The 18,913-nt window shown below is 30.8% G+C and overlaps 2 protein-coding genes across 3 annotated transcripts in view; both read right to left on the bottom strand.

Moving 5' to 3' along the window:
• Positions 1–263: 263 nt before the first annotated feature.
• On the bottom strand, positions 264–7,212 carry LOC143070747 (uncharacterized). Its single transcript, XM_076244915.1, has 7 exons — positions 7,000–7,212; positions 6,381–6,474; positions 5,153–5,383; positions 4,121–4,270; positions 2,597–2,852; positions 1,253–1,443; positions 264–483 (listed from the first exon to the last, which is right to left on the bottom strand). Exons 1-6 carry the CDS (start codon positions 7,137–7,139, stop codon positions 1,379–1,381), a joined length of 936 nt encoding a protein of 311 aa, XP_076101030.1. The 5' UTR covers positions 7,140–7,212; the 3' UTR covers positions 264–483; positions 1,253–1,378.
• A 6,940-nt stretch (positions 7,213–14,152) lies between these two features.
• Positions 14,153–18,913, bottom strand: part of LOC143072883 (hepatocyte growth factor receptor-like) — a 39,437-nt gene continuing 34,676 nt past the window's right edge. For both annotated transcript variants that reach the window (XM_076248020.1, XM_076248022.1), the window contains 3 exons: positions 17,889–18,048; positions 16,736–16,872; positions 14,153–15,940 (listed from right to left, as the gene is read on the bottom strand). In XM_076248020.1, coding sequence (XP_076104135.1) covers positions 15,838–15,940; positions 16,736–16,872; positions 17,889–18,048 — 400 coding nt within the window. In that variant the 3' untranslated portion in view covers positions 14,153–15,837. The remainder of the gene's footprint in view (positions 15,941–16,735; positions 16,873–17,888; positions 18,049–18,913) is intronic.

Consider the following 18,913-nt stretch of genomic DNA (forward strand, 5'->3'; position numbering starts at 1 on the left):
TTTCATAAAACATAAAACAATTTTAACATTTACAACACTTTATTATCTTTTCATGGCCATAACGCTCAACTGAAATAACCTTGATCTTGAATACTCACAACCAAAGCAATGTCTACAAACTAACACTTGAGAAGATCATCTGTGCTTTTGAGAAGCTATTTTCTTTGTATCAAAATAATTGGCTATCTTTACATAGATCTTATAAATGGTCGATGACATGACTGTTGTTTTCAAATTCATTATCGTTCCTGTTTTGTGTTTAAGTTAAAAAGTAACCTAAGAGAATATACCAGTTCCCTTTATACAAATGGAAAAAAAAGTATATCAAATTATCACTACATACAGTCATAAATCGAAATAAACAGGCAAGACATTTAGCTTTTCCCCTCTGTTACTTACTAAGAACAGTTTTGACGGCAACAAGTTGTTCATCCTTCTCGTCCATTGATCGCAGATAACCCTGGTAAACACATCCAAAATTTCCTGTGAAAAAAATGTGCCTTTACTTTCATAATTGATAAGATAAAAATTAAATATAACTATTTTATGATTTAAAAATGCAGTTCCATAATATATTTTATTTCTTTACTGAGAAAGGAGAATAAACATATGCCACTCATAATATTAGCGTAAATCATGACCATGGACATATTTCGGAATAGATGGTTATCCGGATCGAACAATGCGCATAAACAGCACAAGCACCAATGTCCTACTAAAAATAGGTATGCATGACCGTTATATTGATTACTGAGTAATCTAAACATTATTAAATCATTAATAACCAGCGATGGACAAGAGTGGTCAAAAGGAATTTTCAACTTTAACAGAAAACCTAACTTTTATGTGACAGTGTATAAATGAACACCTTTGACCATAAAACATGTGAATAATCTACATCAGTTAGTTTTCCTTATAACCTTATTGCAATATATTTTCAATGAAAGTACATGCATAATCAATATATATTAGTTCACAAGGTAATATCACACTAGGGTAACGAATATTCAGTGTAAGAACGCCATTTATATATCTGGAAATGAATTTAAAAAGATAAAGATCCATTTGTTATTTTTGTAAATTCATTGCATCATATCATACAGAATATTATAACAAATCATCTTGCAACGTTGTATTTGTACATCATAGTTTTTCTTCACTCGCCCTGTCGATTATGATTTTGTTTGTTCAAACTTATTTTCATTGTCTAGATTATTCTAGGAGAGTGAAATTTTTGAAATAACATGCTCACCTTGGCCAATATCTTTTCCAAGTCTAACCAAATCGCGTTCGATAAAGATATTCTGCTCCTTCAGCATGTCAACAATTCCAATAGCGTCAAATTTTGGTTGAGAATTCCCTGTAGCCCCTTTAACAATCAGCTCTTCACCGACATGTCCTTTCTGTTTGACATAGGTGTTCTTTGCTCAGCAGATGCATTACCTTATGCATAAATCAAATCAGAATTAATTGACAAAAATGTGTGTTTACGACAATAAAACGCGCGGCTGCATATTAAACAGCAGATCCAAATTTTCTATCTCTTTCAAGGGCATTAAATTGTAAACCTTTAGTATGTCTTACGTAGCCCGCTAGCAATTTAAACAGGTCTACCAAATATACAGATATTGATATTGAAACTTCACATGCTGAACGCGAGTATATATTTCTTCGATACGTAATCTGTTTGAATTTCCAGAATAATGAAATATCACAAAAATACAAAACGGGAGAGTGATAAATAGTAAATTTTAATGTTTGAAATGTAAAAAAAAAAACAAACGTCAAAATAACAAAAAATATTGAGCTCCAAGGAAAAATCATAACGGACAAATGACAAATGTATTTATCGCTTTTATTTCCAATCTAGTTAATTTTGAAATTTCTCCACAATGTAGTGTTTCATTTTTTTATTTTATTTATACATTATATTATTCATGCTCATTCTTATTTTCTGACGCAGTGAACACAAAACGAAATGTTGTGAAAAGTTTGCTATGTATTCTAACCAAATAAAAATCTTTAAAAAATGCATTTGTGTTGAACCCATCAGATAATGAAAACGAACCTCACGTAAATTATGACCAAACAAACAATACAACTTTAGACAAATCTACATCTTATGGTATCTATTTTATAAAAATCGCTCAAACAGTTACTTGGTAATACTTTAAAAAAAAAATATCGATTTTAGTTAAAATGATTGGACTTTTCTAGAGTGAGAACGAACTTTTGTCCTATGAGTCTACTGTCAGTGACAAATGACTAATACATATACTGTCAACGAAATGAGACTGTTGTAAAAGTGAGAGGTTTATCGCTATAAAACCAGGTTCAATCCACCATTTTCTATATTTGAAAATGCATGTACCAAGTCAGGAATATGACAGTTGTTGTCCATTCGTTTGATGTGTTTTGTCATTTGATTTTGCCATGTGATTAGGAACTTTCCGATTGAATTTTCCTCGGAGTTCAGTATTTTTGTGATTTTACTTTTGACTGCGTAAATAACACAGCTACCGTACATTCAAAATAATGCAGGTAATATGTTTTGAATTAATTACATATTTACCGGACTTTTTGAATTTTCAATTACCTGTATCACTTGGCGGATCCATGAGACCTCTTGTTTCTGGGCTATTGAAATACACAACAGAAAACTCGTCTGTAGCTTTTTTTCGAAACACTCCTAGGTGCTTTTTGCGCATGACAAGTATAAGACATAAAATCAAAATACCAAACGTCCCCAAACAAATCGCAGCAAGTTGGACATGTATTTGGTTCTGACGAATTTCTATATGAGAAAACTGCATATACCCCAAATTCGTCTTCCAGTTCAGACCTACAGATACCTTTTCAGTAAAAAAAATAAACGTTAACTTACAAAATATAACGATAGTGTTGAAATGTTAACAAGACAAATGTTAAGTATTTTAAATTTACGCTGATATAGAACACCACATCCTCTTGTATTCTTATAAGAAGAAAACATTGGTTTCCTTTGCGTTTTTTTAATCTTTAGGTTCTTTAATTTTTAAATGAAATGCATTGCAATGTTAAATTCACTTTAACTTATTTTATTTTTTAAAGTTTTTGGCTAGAAACTTTTGAACGATTTCATAACGATTAGATATACCTAATCTATTTACATATATCTAACCATTTTACACCTAGTTTATTCTATCAATTAACAGAAACATTCTCACTTCTCCAAAAAGATAAAAATTATCTGTAATACTGATACTGCGCTTAATGAACAGTGTACTACTGGTAAAACGCAGACTTTTAAGTTCATTCTATAGCATAACAGTTGCCTGTCATGTGAACAAAACATAAGCAAGTTTTGCGTTGATTCTGTTAAATATTTATAAAAAAGCTAAGCAGAAAAGTGTCCAAGATAGATGTTTTACTAAGGACGTTCAATATGTTTAGTTTTTATGAAACCTACAATTTTGAAACCTTGAGAAAGAATGAACGCTCTAGACTATGTTGACACCTGTTACAAATGTATGTGTTTGTAAATGATTATTTTAACCGTTTTTTTTTTTTTTTTTTTTTTTTTACATTTTTATATAGTTGGACTCATATAGCTCACTTTTTACTCATTGTTGAAATTTTCAAATTTTCAAATAGTTTCTTACACCCATTTTCATTGGTCTATTGTGTATGTTAATTTCATTTGGGAGATCACGTCATCTTTATTTTTATTATTATTATTTTTTTAGAATATTAAATTTTCGGAAAAGCTATATTCATAAGCTCCAAGAATGAGTACCACAGTTCACATTGCGACTGGAATTTGAGAAAGTTAATAGAAACGGCATAATTGTTCGAAATTATCCGAGTATCTTAAGTTGTAAAGACATCACATGTAACTCATAAAATTGACACAATAAAAAATATTTTCAGGGAAATATTTTAATTTGGTTTATGAATTTCTTTTCCAGCGGACATCCTTTTCTATTTTTTACAAGTAACCCTGATCAATATTTCAGGAAAGAACTTAATACAGAACATTTCTATCGCCAATTCATGAACCTTTTTTTAAGAGGACATGCTTCATCTATTATAATCACGAGGCTAGCAGAGTTCTTAAAATTATGTGTGATATAATATTTACCTCAACAAGTAGTGGCACATCTTTGATATGGACTGTGTCAGAAAGGTTACATTTCATATATCTTTGATGAAGATCCATAACAGGACAACGGGATCCATTTATTTTTATTATATAATCTTCCTTTCTTGCTGCAGAATTCAGATATCGCCCCTGAAAAACAATATGTAATGCTATAAAAGGAAGCGAAAGATACCAGCGGGACATTCAAACTCATAAATCGAAAATAAACTGACAACGCCATGACTAAGAAAGAAAAAAGAAAACAGACAAACAATAGTACACAAAACACAACTTAGAAAAATAAAAACTAAGCAACACGAACCATACCAAAAACTGGGGTTAATATCAGGTACTCCGTTGTGTTGCTTATGCTAGTACAAATCTGGTAATTATAAGTCTAAATCGATAGGTCACATTCGTTAACAGGGAACGGGATTGTAGTTACGACCTAAGAAACTATTACAATATCATCTGTGAAACGCCATGATGGCGTCCGTAAAATTTACGAAGGAATGATTTCGTTCTTCTTTTGAAGTTTCTGTATGGAATCAGGGTCTTATAATCTGCCCAACATTAAGGACCTGATTCTAGAATTAATGTTATCATGTATCTGACTAAGTATCAACCTGATATTATATGTGACTTTCAAACAAGAAATTTCTAGTAAAGAAAATATTTTTACTAACATGAGCAACTAGACGGGTGTCAAATATGGAGCAGGATCTGATTACAATTCCGGAGCACCTTAGATCATACCCAGTTTTGATCGGGTTCGTTTTGCTCAGTCGTTAGATTTCTATGTTGTGTTTAAAGTTTAAAGGCGTCATCAGTTTATCTTCTACTTATAAGTTTGAATGTTCTATTTTGTATAGTTTTTTTTTATATACTATAGAAACCGAACAGTCAACAGGAGTGATTTTAAATATATAATTTTGATAAGAATTGTACTTTTAGGAAAAGGTGGATTTTACTGGTTTTATGGCTAGCCAAACCTCCCACTAAGCCTGATATATTTGATTAATTTTCATTTACCTTTAGTTCTAAAAGTGTGTCCTTCATTTCAATATCTTTCAGTTGAGTGTCTATATCTAGGTAATCTAATTCTGGGTCAGGATAAATCATGAGTGAGAATGATTTGACTGGATTGTTGTCTAGTAATACAGTCATTCGGCCCTCGATAACTTCTACAGATTTGTTCAATAAGGATGTCAAATCAGGAGTAGAACACATTAACAGTTGTCCGGAATTCTTCATTCTACAAGACTGGAATGAATATTTAAAGAATATATATATTATAAAATTCAGTTACAATCCGTGCAGAGGAGTGAACAATGTTATGTCAGTTATCTTTTTAAATGCGATAAAGTCCAAGTTGAATAAAAAAAAATAACCAGATGGTTTCTTTGAGATACACGTAATATTGATATATTGTTTGTGACACACCTACACCCGGACAACGACTTAAACAAATGTTTGTCAACCTGCAGTCTTCATCAATTAACACAGTCTATACCGTGTACAAGCATAAAGCATAGAAATACGACACATTATGTCATTTAAATTCTTATGTAAAAGAGGAATCAAATTTGTTTCCGCCAACAAAAATCATTTCAATGAAACATTGTTTGACATTGTCAATATACATTACTGATTATTTTATTATCATAAGTATCTATTTGTATTGTCTGTAGTCATAAGTACTGATAGAGTGACTAGTATCTAAAACAGAAAATCCGGAAGTTGACCGTCAACTGTAATAAACAAATTCTCAAATATAGGTATTTCCTCTTTGCCGCATAGCGACCACTTCAAAGACAATATGACAAGACAGTATTCACCGCTAACAACTGCATTTAAAACTCCTGAGACTAGATACTATGGCGTGGTAAACTGCCTAGACTCATTAAATCAGCTTGAAGCATACATTAATAATATAAAAAAGACAAAAACATCATGAATCCTATCTAAGAGTACTTAAAGTCAAAGATCACTATATTTTTAAGTCTTTTTCAGTTGCAATACATTATTCTAAGAATAGATTATGCAGACCCAATGAGATAAGCAGGTAAAATTTATTTTCCAAAACATGTACGAAGACTAATGGAAAATATTGTTTAACTTGGGAAATGAATATATGAATTATATAAAGATATTTGTGAAAAAACAAAATTATAACTGAACAGGCTGAATACCTAGCTTTCATTGCATTTATTTTTTTTGTAATTAGAGAAAACACAAATTGAATAATGTATAAACCTACCGAACATATATAAGCGTCACCTACACTAAATAGTATACCGTGGTTGGTAACAGAATTAAACCAGTTTCCAAAAAAGTCAATGTTTAAACCTCCGCTGAAAAAAATATATTGTTGGACAAATTAAGGTACATTTTAAGAACCGTGACAAACTGTTTTTATTTTATCATTAATTAGAAATTTAAATAAAAAGTTATTAGAGTAGTTTCGCCACAAGCTGCATGTACCGCTTTCACTTGATTTGTTTTCATATCTGAATCAACAAATGAATTTTTGACACTTAAGAACTTTTTAGTTTAATTTTTGACTGTTTCTATCTTTATCCTCAGTCGCATAACTTAAATTTTCCTGACACATGATTATCACTGCCCAAACCTTATAAAAGTTGTTTTTTTTATAAAGGAGGTTTCGTTTTGTCTCTAACATCAAAGGCTTTACACCTATTGTTTGCTGTGTTTTCTTCAAAAGAGATGAATTGTACATTCCCATCCCCAATTTTTGTCAAGTTTTCTTTGCAACTACATTTTATTTCAGGTTCTGACGATCAAAATTATCCCCTCAGCTCTTTCAGTGTCAGTGTCAGTTCTCATTTCGAATACTATATTTATATTAATACATATACCTTATCATAGAACTATTTCGTGATGGTTTGTGAATAATTTCCGGGTTTGGCATGTAACAGTATGTTTTGTTTTCTAAGGGTTGATAAGACGCACCATCAATCGCTACTACAATATCCCAGCTGAACCTACACTGAGACATTTCAAAATTTTCTCCTTCAAACGCTTGTACACCTGTTTCACAAGATTGTGTGAAGCACACTATTTCTGTGTCATTTTCCCTAAAATATAGAATGCTCGTTATAATGACATGTAGTTTCAATGAAAGATTTTATGATTTTGATTGTCAGTTAACAAATACATCATGTTTAATATAGATGCATGTATATTGACACATACAGCTCAAATTAAAGAATACACTAGTTTTTGATAAAAAAAAAAGTTCTTCGCTTTGTTAATATTTTTCAAACAAAACAAACGTAATAGCTTGACATTACTCCGTTTATCATAAACACGTAATCATGAGCATTCACTACTCTGTTTTTGACGCAATTGGTTTCTAAACCTTGCACCGTTAGTACGTGTTATTAAAACATTACTTGTATAGGTCCTACAGTGTCAAAATATTTTTTAAAATACTTTTTTTATTGGCTCTCTATTATTAAGGACATCATATCAAAAACTAGTTATGTTGGCATACAATTTTGTTAAGGATAAAACATCAAAGGAAACAAGTTAAGAGCCTCAGAGAAAATAGATGAGACACAGTACCATACATTATTACTTTTAACTAATGACTTTTGAAAATCTAAAAAGTGTAAAATGAAAATAACAAGTTATAAAAAGTGTGCGATATAGTCGCTTTTCAGAAATAAATAAAAACATCCACTGTATGTTTAAATCAAAATATTTGACAGCAAGGGATGTATTATTGCAGAGCTAGGAACAATATGACTAAAAGGATCTTAACTTTTTTAAGATGTTAAAAATATTCAAATCATCAAACGGTCATCTTTTTCCGCGCGAGTTGAAAGAGGCGTGAAACAAATCAAACTGTCTCATTTTGTCGGATAATATAAATTCATTATACAGAAAAATAAAATATACTTACGTTTGAATATCACAATGCATCTTACCAATCTTAAAAGAAAGGTTAGATCCAATTTCAAACTTATCGCCTGTAATGGTAAGCAATCTTTTGCCATGATATTGGTCCCTTCATGGGGAAAATACTCTTAATACAAGATTTCTGAAAAAGTATACAAAATACAAAAATTAAATTAAATATTCATTTATTGGAGAAAATAAACTCATCATAGATACCAGGAATACAATTTAATATTTACGCCAGATGCGCGTTTCGTCTACAAAAGACCCATCAGTGGCGCTCGAATCAAACATGTTATAAAAGGCCAAATAAAGTTCGAAGTTGAAGAGCATTGAGGACCGAAAAGTTCTTAAAGTTCTGCCAAATACAGCTAAGGTAATCTTTTCCTGAGGTAGAAAAACCTTAGTTTTTCAAAAACTCAAAGTTTTGTTAACAGTTAATTTATAATTATGAACATATCAATGATAACTCAAGTCAACTCAGAAGTGCTGACTATTGGGCTAGTGATACCCTCGGGGAAATAAATCTCCACCAGCAGTGGCATCGACCCAGCGGTTGCAAATAAGCTCATCATAGATACCAGGAATACAATTTAATATTTACACCAGACGCGCGTTTCGTCTACAAAAGACTCATTAGATAATACAATCCTTCAACTTTATTTTCAGCTATAAAGATGATCTACTCTCAATAAATATTTAAACATTTTTAACAGTTGAGCCAGCAGCCACTTAACCTGACTTACATCTTGAAATTGATTGTTGGTCTTTTTGGAAGCAATGATATTTTCAACTTATGTCTCTCTTCTACCATAAATTTTATGATCATGATAGCGACAATGGTTATAAAGAAAGGGGTACAAAAGTATACCTTAATCTACTGCATGTATCCGAATTTGTTGTTTAGATTATGTTTTTTTGTTATCTTAGAATACTGCAAATTTTGTTATTTTCGATAATTTTAAATACTTTTTTTTTTAGATAAGTTGAACAACTTTCGTGTCCAAAGTATCTTGTGATTTACATATCAATATGGTAAACAGGACTAAAGTAAAAAAAACAAACTCAACCATACATAAATATCTTTTGAGAAATGGAATGCAAAAAGAATGAAAACATGATTATAGAAAAAATTTGAATAAAAAACTTACTTTATGGCTTAGAAGGTCATCTGCTCACTCGTAGTACTTCCATTTCAGGAACCTCTTCATCTTCTAACCAATCGTGGTAAAATTAGATTTTTTAGAACAAATAAAATAGAATTATTGTACTTTTTCTATAACACTAAAATAACTAGACCAAATTTGTGAGCCTTCATAACGTATAAACGACGAATGAAAAAATTCAACTTTATATATAACTAATATACAATAATTGTGTTTATGAAATTAGACAATTCCAGGCCGTTTGTCATCCACATAGATAATATTACCAATAATTAAAAAAATCCGGGTCAAATTCGCCGAAACCAATATGACAAGTTTCCGGTTGTAGTAAGTAAACCAGGACGGATTCAAACATAAAGATTTGGAAAGCAGATAAAACTGTGTACCTTAATTATATTCAGTATGATTTTAGCAGATGATAATATGGATGCTTAAAACCCAGGTCGAAATTGTAATACCCTAATTCAGTCACGGAGACACGATATCGCAGGTGTATTCAAGTATATCTGAGTTGCATGCCTTTACAAACTTATCTACATTTTCATTTAGATTATACATGTACGTAGAGGTATAAGCTCTATTCACGCAAAGAAACCTCTACAAGGAGACTTGTCTCGATAAACTTGTCTCGATGAATACTTATCCAGCATACCCTTTACGTATTGTATCGTGTTTTCGTTTTTTTCTCGATTTTTGTCAGTGCTTTGTCCGTTTCTCTTGACATATCCACTTGTATTTCTGCAAGCAGGGCGCAACGACGAGTTTATCTAAGTAATTTACCTTATGTATATCTAGCCTATCAATACTGAGGTTGTCAGTTCGAACCCATATACTTGGCAGGTGCGTACGACTCATGTTTGACTAATATTGGCAAATTAGAAGGTTGGTCATCATTTCTCTCATACATCCTCTCCTTTCTCTTATTACATTCGATCGTCTTTTCCCTTTTCTCCTTTTCTTTCTTTCCCAGTACCTTTCAACTCACATTCCTGTTTTTAGATGAAGAATGCATTATCCGCCATTTTAAAGATGCGAAAGAGACAATAAAAAAATATTAAACAGCAGAGAAAACCTGTCCACGTTTTTTTCTTGTTGAAATGAAACACTTAAGTAATGTAATAATATGCCGGTAAACTAAAATAGTGTGTTTTTGCTTATAGAATACACATAAAAAATAAGGATTTTTTTTGTGTTTTCACCGAAAAATAATAATCAAGGTTATACTACCATGAGACCGTCTTTCAAAAAGTTTGTTTTGTTATTATTTTAGCCGTAGGCTTTCACAATTGAAGTATCCATGTTTATCATGTCGGGACCTATTAAATGTTTTGTTCACATATAATTGTCAATATAATGATTTTTTTTGTTGCGATTTTTAAATACAAGGAAGAGGTTAAGAAAATTTTACTTTTTATAGCCGACCACAGAGTATGGTTTGTTTTATTTACAAAATTCTGTCATCCATCTAATTATTGAAGTTCACACGGTTGCCTATAACCGCTTACATCCACTTCAATTGATTTTTGGTGGATAGTTGTATCATTAGCATTCATACCATAGCTCTTTATTCTTATAATAAAATTAACGGTACTAATTTTCTTGCACCAGATGCGCATTTCGACAATACATGTCTCTTCAGTGATGCTCGTGGCCAAAATATTTGAAATCCAAAGCTTATATAAAAGATGAAGAGCTATAATCCAAAAGGTCCAAAAAGTATAGCCAAATCCGTGAAAGGAATCAGAGCTTTGCATAAGGGAGATACATTCCTTAATTTATAATAATTTCTATCATTTTGTAACAGCAAATTTTAATAACACAAAAAATCCGTATACATGCATAAGGAGGTTTCTGGGTTTCTTTTTGTAAACAAGTCTGTTCCGATATACTTGCTATATGCCATCACCTCTTTTATTCTTGTCAGGCATTATGATCATGTATATTATAAAACTATTGATAAATCGTTAAGTTTAGAATTACTATGGACTTATAACTACATTGCATGTATGTTTTATTATGAAACGTTTTTTTTTTTATTGAAAACAGCATTTTCGCGTCCTTCCCAAATTATCATTGATTACACAATAAAATATAACATTCATAATGACACGAGTTCCCACAAAAAAGGGCACAGATAAATTTAAGAAAAACTTGATAGATATCGTGTTTTCATGATCCTAGTTAAAAATGTAATTATATGTATTGAATGCTTCTTATTGTAATTTCATAGGGTTGCGCACATTTTTAGAATGAACCTTGTCAACGCTTTTACACTCAATAAATTTATAAAAAGAAGCATTGAATTCTTAAAAAAACCATGAGAAAATTATGAATTGAGAAAAAAAAATATAAGGAAGATTTGTTATCTTTGGGAGATGAGTGCCGATTAAACCATTCCTCAAAATAAGTAAAATATCCCTAAGTGTTTTCCGGGTGAGCTTTACCGTATATCAAACATAGAATCACTGATCAAAGATAATCGTGAATTTAACAATTAATAATTACGATTGAATACCAGAAACGTTTGAAAGATCTAAAAGGAAAACTACGAAAAACATTATAACGCTAAACGCGTATTACCAATGCTATTTCAACTGATCGGATAGAGCTTACACGTTTTAATTTGCATAAGGACAGTATATGTGTGTGATAAGGATAATTGCCGTTATAACTATTGTTGATTTCTAATCACCTATAAGTGTCACCAAAGGAATTTACAATGACTTGACACATCATGGATTAATTTATCCGAAAACACCTATCTATAGATGGACTGGTTTCATATTATCGAACCGGTTAAACCCCTTCCAGTCAAGTGAAATAAATCAACAAATAAAACAAAACAAAACTTAAATATAAATGACCTCAGTTAAACTAAGAAGCATACGGAATAAAGACCGGGTGGACAATAAAAAAAAAGCAAGACATCCTGCAAATAAATACAATGACGAAACACAAATTGCATAAAATCATAATGAGGTCAACTTAAATTTGTTCCTTGCGATCGACCTGAAAATCCGACAGTAATATCAATTTTGAAGATCTACTCCATGTTTATCTTAAAGGAAGTTATAAAAACCACATCCGGTCAGAATCGCGATGCCCTATATTCTTTGTTTTTCTTTGATACTTATATAACCAAACCCTCGTGTAGTGAGGAAGAAAGGCCCTTGTACAGTCCAACATATTGCTTTATTTCCTCCTGTCGTAGAAAAGGTCCCAACTTGCTGGAAAATGTTTTTGAATTTTATAGTAATTTTGTCATCTACTTATTTTCAAAATATATAAACATGCATTCATTTTCTTCAATATAATTTATTTTTGGTATTACCCTCATTCATAATTGTCAGTTTAGAATTTGCATATAATCTATACAATTACAAAATTTCAAGATGTTAAAAAAAAACTTTATTTGCTTGTCCCTATATGTACAACTTTAACATCTTAAAGTGTATTTGTGATAAACAAAAGACGTTAAGAAGTAGAGCCTATTTCTGTTCTTTACTGTACCTCTTATTTCATTTGCTTGAAATGGCTTCTCACGGAACATGTAACATGACGGCTTCTAAAGTTCTTTAACAGATGTCAGTTTATTAAACAGTGATACTAATGAATATCTTCAATTTGCAAGACAATCTGTTGCAACATTGTAAAATCAAATTAAAAGTTATACAGCGTGACCTTAATAATCTGCGTATAAATCTTGCTCCTTACTTATTATATAAAACACGTCTCTGTCCAATCCATACCCTGATGATTTCGCATTAGACACCATTCAGCTCAAGCATCCATCCAACATGATTGATTCACATCGATGAAAACCACCTTCGTGATCTCTTCTAAAATTTGAACCGATTGAAGCCGTATAATATAATATTGTGTAATTATTACAACTACTGCATCAAGGAGTACTTTTAATTGTACAGGAAGTATCATATACTCGTCTCTTTAGTATATTTATAGGATGCTGTCCTAATTTCAGAAACACACAATCGCTACATGTATGTATTTATAATGAAATATGTCTATATATAACTATGTGTAGTAACAACTTATATAAATACGGATTATATAAGTATTTATACGTAGTGCCTTTACAAACAGAACACGTCATGATGTTAAACATGTTAAATCATTGATAAAAGATGTTTCTCATATGATTGTATAAGGCATTCAACATTGATACGAGATTGATACACAACAGTATTTTAAACTTTTTCTGATAGATATAAAAATATTTTGCTTGATTTTTTTTATGTCAAATATCATTAGTACTTTACATAATCAGACTCATATTTGTGTTTGTGAATGCATTGTTATTATTTCAGATAATTGTCATTTAATTTCGAGTTGAAATAAGCTTCTTTAGAGCATTAATAAAAGGAAATATCAGATAAAAACTGATTCGAGACATACCTATGAAAAAAAACACCACCTAACACATTTAAGGTTCATCATACGGATTTAAACATTAAACTAATGTGAGCACAATATATGTTAAGGTGTTTGCCGCTCGGGCGTTTACAGATTGTGGTAAAATTTAACAGAGTATATCATCTGCAATCAATGAGTTTTGTATATCGATATCTTCATGTTTTCTGGTATTTTGTGTCGCTGTATATCTGTCTTATTGTCGTAAATCATACAAACATTATGTCTGATTTGAAATATACTTTTTGTTAATAAATATGATACACATTGAACGGGTTTTTCATCATAGTTTGTATAAAAGCTATTGTAATTCAAACATATATTAGTCAAAACGTAGTCTTTTCCAATGTCCCCTTTATTTTGAATATTGAATTGTTCATATTTCTTTTTTGTCTGTTAACTTTGTTTAAATACTTGTCAATGCGTTTGAAGAAAATCGTACATGATGATAGTAAAAGAAGAAACACGTGACATGCACAGTAAACGTATCCGAATAAATGAACAAAAAAAATAAAAATGTATAACTTTATTTACAAATCTATAATTAAAAAACAGGCATGCAAATAAATCAAAGAAAAATTGAGCATATATAAAAAAAAAAGTTAATCAGTTAAAACTATAATTTTAGCACACCTTCAAATAGGTTTACAAATAATAGTTAATTAGAAAATCATCATTTTTAACAAATATCATAGTAAAGCTTTAATAAAGTGATATATAATGTAGTAAAAAGCACATACAATAGTAAAGGTAACTTGACAGCAACCAATAAATGAAAAGAAAAAAACCACACCATATGTTCATATAAAGTATATATGTTCTTATGTTCTTCTCATATATGTTATGATGGTATGATACTAAACCTCTAACGGGAAGAATTGTGCCTGATGTTCATATGATGAAATCATAATCTTTCAGTCAGTTTAATTGAAGTTTGGAGCTGGCATGTCAGTTAACTGCTAATAGTCTGTTGTTATTTATGTATTATTGTCATTTTGTTTATTTTCTTTGGTTACATCTTCTGACATCAGACTCGGACTTCTCTTGAACTGAATTTTAATGTGCGTATTGTTATGCGTTTACTTTTCTACATTGGCTAGAGGTATAGGGGGAGGGTTGAGATCTCAAAAACATGTTTAACCCCGCCGCATTTTTGCGCCTGTCCCAAGTCAGGAGCCTCTGGCCTTTGTTAGTCTTGTATTATTTTAATTTTAATTGCTTGTGTACAATTTGGAAATTAGTATGGCGTTCATTATCACTGAACTAGTATATATTTGTTTAGGGGCCAGCTGAAGGACGCCTCCGGGTGCGGGAATTTTTCGCTACATTGAAGACCTGTTGGTGACCTTCTGCTGTTGTTTTTTTCTATGGTCGGGTTGTTGTCTCTTTGGCACATTCCCCATTTCCATTCTCAATTTTATATAATACATAAATATAGGAAGATGTGGTATGACTGCCAATGAGACAACTCTCCATCCACATCACAATTTATAAAACTTAACCATTATAAGTCAAGTTACGTGCGTCAACATTGGAGCCTTGGCTCACACCGAATAGCAAGTTACATATTATTTATGAAACAGCAAAAATTTATATTTTCATTTGTAATCAAAATACACACATGCAAATTTAGTATATATAAAATAGTTATAAATATAAGCAGTTAAACATATGAGCAATGATGAGCACACATTCAAAAAGGTTTAAAAACATTAGTAAATTATATATAAAAAAAACAAAACAAAAATAATACAAAATTAATCAAGTGAAATTTAATGTAATAAAAATAAAATAACATAATTAATGTAACTTGAGAGTAAATAATAAATGACTAGACATGTTTATTTGGAAGATAGTTGTATAACTCATGTCTATCACCAATTTTGTATTCAACAAAAAACAAGAAATTTTTCATATTAAATTATATATATAAAGATCTATATCCGAATGTACTTTTCTGAACAATTTGTAATATAATACGATTCTGATTTAGTTCCAAATGTGTTTATCAAACAGATGTATCCCATTTTTAAAACACCAACCATTCATTTGTCATGTGTATTGCTGGATGGGTGGGCATATTCTCTCTCTCTCATTTGGTCTTATAAATGAAAAGAGTTTGAAATAAATACTGGTCTATGAATAAAATGAAGTACTTATAACTGTCAACATAATATCAAACCAAATTTCTTGCTTCTATTTTTCCTGTTCTACTAATCCAGTGATCCTCAGATTTACATACTGAAACGTTGGTCTGTCGTCTGGGTCGAATTCCCAACATGTCATCATTATGTCATATCTAATTAAATGAGAACAAAAAATCGGAGCAAATGAAGTATTTAAATGTAAATTAGGACGAAACGATTTATATATCAAATAAGTATATTTCGTTTTATTTGTGTCAACTTCACTCAAAGAAACGAATAAAAAGCTCTTAGTAGTTGTACCCCTCTCGAATATCAAAACTGTTTAATCTTATGGACATTTTAAAGACAAGTTTTGTATTATACAACTTGTTTAATTGATTTCATTCTTTTTTCTGCTTTCATTTGAGAAAAACCACTGACTGGGCTGGTATTAATGATATATTCCGCTTGATAGTTAGACGCTACTGTTTATATGTCTTAAACAGGAAAACAACTGATTATGTTATGTCAAATGAATATGATGTGGACATTTCGAGAAAGGTAAATTATTCATATGGATTCAATTTTTTTGTCAGTTGATAAATTTTACTAATGTTTTGTAAGTTCACTAACATAGCCGACTGTATATCTCATAGTTAAATTCTTCAGAAAGAAATATATGACCATTTGATATTCTTAAGGATGGGGAGCAGGAGGGTCTTCCCTTGTTAATTTTCATTAGTTGCTACGCATGCTTATATTTTTTCGCTTCTAAGCAATTTGTTTTCAAATATCTTCGCTATCTCCCCCCCCCCCCCCCCCCCCCCGTATCAAATGTTCGCCTCATCCTAAAAGTATGAAATATTGTGTGTATTAAAATCAAAATATGTGTTTTAGAGGGTATTTTTGTGTTATGCATATTTATATTCTTTAGAAATACATACATACATATATACGTATCTACTTACAATGATGGTGGGCAGAAATCAGTTCTTTTAAGGCGCCTGCCAGACTGTAAATATTTAAGCATATCCCAGTTGTTCACGTCGCAATACGGTGCAGAACCTCTGGTTATTAGTTCCCACATAACTACCCCGAACGACCACTACAATATACAAAAAATGGGTTGAACAGTAATGTAATGTATCTATTAATGCATGTGCTTAATCTGCGTATTTGTATTTGTAATGAAAGGTTGTACATATTCAAAATATTTAAATGATTAAATTCACATAAACAATGTCTTTTAAATTATTATGTTGGGGAAAAAAGTAAAATCACAAAAATACTGAACTCAGAGGAATATCCAATTGGAAAGTTCATAATCACATGGCAAATTCAAATGACAAAACACATCAAAAACGAATTATTTAACCAAAGCATGTATATATAAAGTTTTACTATTACAAATGGTGACTTGGATTGAGAGGTGTCTCATTGACACTCATACCACATCTTCTCAGTCTTCTTATATTTATATATATTAAACTAAGTGCTCTGAGCACGTTTTAAAATATTTTTCTACATTGATTACAAATCCATATAGTTCGAACGAAAAATGTTTATCCTGTTACTGCTGATCAAAACATTTATTAACAATTCAACTTTCGGGTTATGGTGTCGTAGTTAACCGATTGTTGACTATTAAAAAACAATCAAAACAAACATGAACACGTTGATCATAAATGACACCATGGATCGATGTATACATGTTGTGGTGTTGTGTGTGTTTATTTATAATGCGTTCCCATACCATTTTTTATTTAAACATTGTCATAGTTGTCCGACTGACTCGTAAAAATAATGTTTAGTAAATTAACTTCTTTAAATTTCAAAATCGGTTATTACTATCTTCTTTCAACATTTGTTTGAATTTATCTTTTATGTGTAACCTATTAATACATTGAGCAAGGTCAACTGCTATTTCACAACTTTGAAAGAGGTAACAATGCTAATGCTGTGCAAAGTTTCATATGATGCAGACTAGAGTATGACAAAAATATGCAAAAGCTTCGAATTAAGTATATACATGATATAGGAAAACGTGTGCTTATCAAAACATCATTTTAACGTCATTGTAAACAAATATTATAAACATGACGTTACATCTAATTTACATACAACATCTGATTTTGTACTATAGGTCCCATTTTCTAAACTCTCCGGAGCCATCCATTTTACTGGTAACATTTTCTTATTATCACTGCTATAGTAGTTTTTGGTATAAATATCTCTAGCCAATCCAAAGTCGGCCACTTTCACTCTAAGGTTTTCATCCATCCTGTGAGATAAATCAAAAGTGATTGTGTTTGATAGGCCACGCTCTTAAATATCTTACTTTAGTATGGATAACAAGAATATTTTCAAAAATCAAAGCAAGTTTACATTCAACACTCCAAATAACAGTGTGTAAAGTGTGTAACGTGTGTTATTAATTGATTCAAGAATACTGGACCTAGTGCATGATAAGACATCCTTGCTTATTTATTAATATAACAGTCAAAGTACCAAATTAAAACATAAGTTTACTTTTTCTTTTGTAAAGTTTAAAGTTATATATACACAACATGTGACTAACTGCACTAAACTTGAAAGTCAAGGACATGTAACTCCGGAATTACAAAATACGTAACAAATCAAAAAGATGATTCGTCTGTTAATCTAAACATGCTAAATGTTGAGTTGGAATTTCATTAGAGTTCCTTAAAACTTTGAGTGAGTGTACTAAAAGAATTAAATAAAACACATACCAGAAAAAACTCTGAAGGAAATTCAAAACGAAGTGTTGACGAGCAGACCAAAGTACTTTGGTATACCACAAATCATACAGTCAAGCATACCCTGTTTTAAGAAAGTAGACCTAGGTTAAGGGAAATAACTCTTAAAATCATCAGTACGTTTGTGTCAACCATTTTCAAAAATATATTCTAAGCTTCTAGGTTACATGGATTATTTTCAATCTATTTCAGGTAAATGCTTAAAATACATTGATGAACTCGACTTTTACAAACGCTTAACTGATTTAAAGAGTTATCTCCTTGAACCAAGGTCTACCTCCTTAAGTTGACTAACATATGTGTTTTGTAATTTATATGACCTTTTACTGTTGCAAACAAAACAGTCAGAATATCTAATTCTAAACAATT

The sequence above is a fragment of the Mytilus galloprovincialis genome, chromosome 4, assembly GCF_965363235.1.
Source record: "Mytilus galloprovincialis chromosome 4, xbMytGall1.hap1.1, whole genome shotgun sequence".
Classification (NCBI taxonomy): domain Eukaryota; kingdom Metazoa; phylum Mollusca; class Bivalvia; order Mytilida; family Mytilidae; genus Mytilus; species Mytilus galloprovincialis.